The following is a 6,131-nucleotide window of genomic DNA, read 5'->3' on the forward strand; positions in this document are numbered from 1 at the left end:
GGTGACCATTACAGAGCAGCTAGCTCATACCCTCGGATAGAGACCTGGAGATTGCAAGCACGGAGAGTAATTTTTTCTTGAGGTGCTGGTATGTGGGGGAACTGTGCAATCAGAATTAACACTGTAAGTGTTTCTTAAAAAAAAAAAAAGTAAGTTTTTACTGGGAGGTGGATGGAGGTTTACCCAGCAGATCAGTTTTCCGTTCAAAACCTGTACTCCTTCGCTTCCTGTCATTGATTACCATCCCCACCATGTAAGGGCTCTGATCCCACTTTCTCCCGGCCTTCGTGCTACTTTCCATGCCTGTGTGCAAAGGTGGACTTTGGCCTCAAGCAGTTGAAGTTGATCAGAGGTGCAGTGGTCAGTGGCACCTGCTTCTACAATGCTAGTGGAAAGCAATCTGGCAGCCACCTGAGTTCCGCTCAACCTGAGTTTTCTCTGCCCTGGCGCTCTTACTCTGGTGAGGTGCCCTCATAGGATTTGGATTCCCGCTGCTTCTCCCGAAAAGTTGGCAGTTACTTACTGAAAACTTCTAAATACTAAAAATTAAAGCCAACAAATCACATCAAAATGCACAGAGTACCAGCAAGCACCACACTTCATGCAATTAAAGTCCCTTTCGACAGAGGGTGGGAATCGGGGAGAGGAAATCAAAAGTGCCTGGGAAGTCCATTACCCAATGGCTGAGCCTTCGGCTAAATAGATGCCGTTCTCTCCCATGTAATGTAAACGGGGGGAGGGGAAAACAGTTGTTTAAAATAAACACATGGCCCTAAAACCTGTCAAAATGAAATGCTGGGAGAAGAGGTTTAAGAAATTTTTTTAAAAAGTGCATGCCTGCAGCCTGAACATTCAGCAGTGCTCTGAGCGCTGACACCCCCCAATCCGTCAGCATTGGGAGCCTTGTAGTGGGTGCAGGTCAAGTTTCACTTCAAAGATTTAACTGTAGGCTTGAGGTTTGTTTACTGGTTCTTGATGGTGATGGTGATTTGCTCAGGGTGTTTGTTAGGGTTTTTAGTTCTGTTCCCTGAGTCTTTCTGGAATATCTCTCAAAGAAGAACACCCACGGGGTCCACATGTTAAGCATGAGACATGTTAAGCATGTTAAGCATGAGACACGCACGCAGTAACTGTGGACTCACCAGGGTTTTCCCGCACAGGAAGGTGATACTACTCTGGACTTTGTGATTTGTACCCGGTTGCCCACAGCTCACTGTGGTGTTGAATTCCAGAAGAGATCTGGTTCCACTTTTCAAAAGAGAGTCACCTTATTAAAAGAAGACAGAGAATGAGCAAGCTATAAAACATATGCAAGCTTCAAATTATTTTCAAGAATAAGCAAATTAAAAGTGGCACTGGAATTCATCTGCAAGCTTAGACACTTAAAACTCTCTCCCTCCCTCGAGCTCCCCATATCTCAAGAACGGGACCCTCACCCACCCAGCTGTTTAAGTTCCAAATGCACTGTCTAGAGCCCTATCTTTCTCACATCACCACATTCAGTCTAGAAGAAGGTCCTACTGCTTCCCTCCAGTCTACCCACCTCTCTACTAAGATTGAAACCACCGTCATCTCGTGCCTGTATTCCCACTACTGTGAAATCCACCACCACCTCGTGTCTGTATGCTCCCTACTATTGAATCCACCACCATCCTGTGGCTGAGATGCTTCCTTCACTCTCAGTCACATGCGCTGGGCAATGGGAATTCTTTGGTCTGGTCTACCAGTAAGGTGACCAGGTTCTCAGCCTGCAACTTCACTGGTTTATCCCAGTTGTTCCACTTCTTCACATTCCTTAATTGTCCTTCTGTTGTTGCACCAGTTATCCAAAACTGTCTCACGTCTTTGCCCATCTGTCGTCTCTCTCCCCAAAGGCAAGCTCCATAATCCTACACATTGTGTCTGTCGTGTTGGCCCCGAATCCCACCACTCCAATCAGCACACAAATTTCTGGCAGGACTTGGTCAAACCTTTATGAAATGAAATCCTAGCTCCTAGTCATTCTTTGGGGTGGATCTGTGTGTTGAGTTTAAAAAGCAAAATATTCCAGAAGAGCTTGGCCGCACAGGTGAAGGGTGTGAGCGCATGGGTGGATGGCTGCCCATCTCTTTTAGGAGAAGATAGCGTGAACCACCTCTCCAGAGTCCAGTCAAATGGTGAGAGTCCATGGGGTTCCAGGAGAGCATTAAAAAGATATCAGCACCTTTTACTTTAAGGATTTCTGTCTTGTCTGAAATGTGACCAAAGAATATCATCTTTGAGAGTAATATCAACAAGTTTGAAGCTCAAAGGAATCCATTGATATGTTAATGGATTCTCAGATGGCTTCATTAGTAGCATGTGTAAGATGCTTAGCAATTGCCTAGCATCTTCTAAAGTGTTTGATTAATGGTAGCTATGTTTAGCCAGTGGTAAATTCTCGTTTAGTCTGATGTACATTGATTTCTGTCCACCTTCAAAAATATTAAAGGATTCATTCCTACTATTTCTCTCTCTCTCTCTCTCTCTCTCACACACACACACACACACACACACACACACACACACCCCTCTCTCTCGATCTCTCTCCTGTGCATAAGTGGAGAAATAATGTGAGAAATGCTACAGTCAGATAAGTTAGTCTCCAGATGCACATTTCTGAGCTTTAACACAAGAGTCCCTGAGGCAAAGAATATCCATGTGGAAGGAAGGGAAAGGAGATCACAAGGGAAATGGAGTGAGTGTCCACACTGGCTTGCCAGGTTCTTGCTCTCCCCTCTAAATCAGTTACAGGATGGTGCACTCTTGTGCCGTGCCGTGCTGTGCACCAGGAGCCGCTCCGCCAGAAGAACTCCTCCTCCACAGCTCCCAGGCCTCCCCCCTGGGTCCTGAGGTCTTGAGACACTAAGACTGGGTCCTGCCTTCTCTCATTTGCACAGTCTGACAAAATAAACACCACCCACCCCTAAGGGCAAAGGAGGCCAGCAGCCAAAGAAAATAAGATGTCTGAGGAACACAACCATTTCAAAAGGGGAAGAAGAAAGAAAGAAAAGACTAGATTACAGAAGGAACAGAATGAGAGCTATGAGAACAGACATAAAAGAACCTCATAAATAGAATTTTAGAGATATGATAAGATATTATTAATCTGAAATAAGAATATAAGCAGAAATGGAAGATCTAAAAATATATCAGCAATGAATTTCTAAAAACACACAAGAGATGGCAGATAAGAGAAAGAAGGCAGCTGAGGAACAAATGAACAAGCTTTCAGGCTAAAATGAAGAAATGTTCCAGGAAAAAGGGAAAAAGCAAAGAAATGAATATGCAAAAGAAAAGACTAAACACCGGATAAAAGTTGAAGTGCTGGTATTCTGAATATAGGAGTCCCCAAAAGGAAAGATGCAGAGGAAATAATGTTTAAAGAAAAATGTCTTTCTTCGTACAAAAAATAAAGGAAGATGGAAGATATCCTGCTAAGAACTCAGTCTGAATGCCAAAGAGGAGAGAGGAGGAAAACTCACACCCAGTCACATTATGATAGCCCACCCATTCAAGAGTTACTCAACCACTTCACAAGTTAGCAAATAATCAAAAAATCCATGGTACTGAAGGAAGAATTTCAAGCTGCACGAATGGCATTATGGAAAAACAAGGCTCAGGGCATTGACAGATTATCAATCCAAATGTTTCAATGAGCTGATACAGTCCTGGAAGAACTCATTTATCTACGCCAAGAAATACAGACAACAGCTACATGGTCAACCAATTAGAAGAGGTCCATATTTGTACCCATTCTAAAGAAAGGCTAAACAACAGAAGACATAAATTATTGAACAGCATCATTAATATCACAAGCAAGTAAAATTTTGCTGATGATAATTAAACTGGCTACAGCGTTTTTGAGGAAGCTGCTAGAAATTCTAACTGGATTCAGAAGAGGATGTGGAAGACATAACATCCTTGCTGCTGTCAGATGGATGGGGCCGAAATCAGAGAACACCTAAAAGATGTTTCTTTGTGTTTTATCAATTATGCAGAAGCATTTGGCTATGAGGATCCTAACAACCTATGGATAACATTAAGAAGAATGGGAATTCCAGAACACTTCACTGGGCTCACGCGGAATATGTACACAGACCAAGAAGTGGCTCTTCCATCAGAACAAAGGAATACTGCATGGTTTAAGAAGGAGAGGATTGGCCAGGGCTGCACCTTTTCACCATAGTTACCCAATCATCTGCTGAACAAATAACGTGAGAGTCTAGACTAAGGAAGGAAGAACAAGCCATGGGGATCGGAGGAAAGCTCATTAGCAACTTATGACATACAAATGACACAACCATGCTTGGTTTAAGGGAAGAGGACTTGAAGCCCTTACCGGTGAAATCAAAGACTATATATAGTGTTCAGTATGGATTACAACTACATGTAAAGAAAAAAAAATTTAAATCCTCACAAATGGACCTCATGATACATGGAAAAAGATCAACATTGTCAAGGATTTCTTTTTTTCTGGGATCCATAATCAATGCTCATGGAAGCAGCAGTCAAGAAATCAAACAATGTAATAACTGGGCATATCTGTTGCATAAATACGGTCTCAGAAACCCACAGGGGCAGTTCTAGCCTGTCCTACAGAGCAGCTTGTAAGTCTGAATTCACTCAGTATCACTAAGACCTATTTAAAGTGTTAAAGAGCAAAAATGTCACTTTGAAGACTTGGCCAAAGCCATGGTATTTTCAATTGTCTCATATGCACATGCACGTTGGACAATGAATAAGAGGACCGTTTTAATTTGTTGAAGACTTAATGCTTTGAAGTCTAGTGTTGGTGAAGAAGATTGAAAGTACTCTGGACTGCCAGTACAAACCAACCAATAAACCCCTCTTGGAAGAAATACAGCCAGAATGCTCCTTCGAAGCAAGGATGGTGAGACTTTGTCTTAAGTAATTTGAACATATCATCAGGAGAAACCAGTCACTGAGCAGGACGTCATGCTTGGTAGAGAGGGTCAGAGAAAAACAGGCAAACCCTTGAAGAGCTATATCCACAGCGACTGCAGCAATAGGCCCAGTGTGCAGGTGGAGCAGAACCAAGCGGCATGATCTTGTATACACAGAATTGCTACGAGTTGGAGCTGACTCAATGGCGCCTAACAACAAATCACATTATGTAAATTTTAACATTCTAAAGCAAAGAAAAAATTTCTGGGGCGAAAACAGAATGGATCACATGCAAGAGCTAATCCAATAGAAAAATGGTCAGAGTGTGGCCAAACAGAAAAAAAAGATATGCCAATGAACACATCAAGAGATGTTCCACATCAATGGTGATCAAGGAACTAAAAGTCGACGCCACAATGGCATTCACAGCAAAATTAAAATACTAAGTATTGCAGATACTTATCCACCATCTGAAAAAGCTCTATGTGAGTCAGCACGGCATTGTCATAGAATTGAATATTCATGTGCCCTACGATCTAGCTATTTTAGACTCTTACGTACATACAGGAAGGGAGAAAATCATAGACATACGTAACAGGAAACATGAAAAACAATAATCCATTGTCATGAAATCATTTTGAGAGACTGGCCCCATATGGTTTTCCAAGGCTGTAAATATTTTTAAGAGAAGATAGCTTCATATTTCCCCCTCAGAGTGGCTGCTGCCTTCAAACTGCTAACCTTCTGGTTGGCACCCTAATGCTTAGCCCACTGTGCCACCAGAGTCCATTTGGGAAACCATGCCTAATGTTTTTCACAATAAGAGAATGAAACAACCCAAATACCTATCAATCAGAGTAGAAAAATAGAAACTTCAATAGAGTCACACCATAGAATATGACTTACACAGCAGAAGAATTGAACCACAAAGAAAGACGGCAATAAGTCACTGCAAGGTTGGCAGTTCACACCCCCCAGCCATTCTGGTGGGAAAAGATGAGGCTAATACACCCCGGTAATGATTTACAGCCTCCAAAACCCTGTATCGAGTTGCTATGAGTCAGACTCTAACGGGGCAGTAAGAGGTTTGGGTTTTGCTGTTTGTGTTTCAAGATCAGGATTTTCAATTCAATGCATATACTTGAGATAGTGATGATGATGATGATGATGATGATGATGATGATGATGATGATGATATGCACCTC

At 42.3% G+C, this 6,131-nt stretch overlaps 1 protein-coding gene across 3 annotated transcripts in view; it reads right to left on the bottom strand.

Moving 5' to 3' along the window:
- IGF2R (insulin like growth factor 2 receptor) overlaps positions 1-6,131 on the bottom strand; it is an 83,771-nt gene that overhangs the window by 51,855 nt on the left and 25,785 nt on the right. For all 3 annotated transcript variants that reach the window (XM_075554296.1, XM_075554295.1, XM_075554294.1), the window contains exon 3: positions 1,143-1,267. In XM_075554296.1, coding sequence (XP_075410411.1) covers positions 1,143-1,267 — 125 coding nt within the window. The remainder of the gene's footprint in view (positions 1-1,142; positions 1,268-6,131) is intronic.

The sequence above is a fragment of the Tenrec ecaudatus genome, chromosome 7 (genome assembly GCF_050624435.1).
Source record: "Tenrec ecaudatus isolate mTenEca1 chromosome 7, mTenEca1.hap1, whole genome shotgun sequence".
NCBI classification, from domain to species: domain Eukaryota; kingdom Metazoa; phylum Chordata; class Mammalia; order Afrosoricida; family Tenrecidae; genus Tenrec; species Tenrec ecaudatus.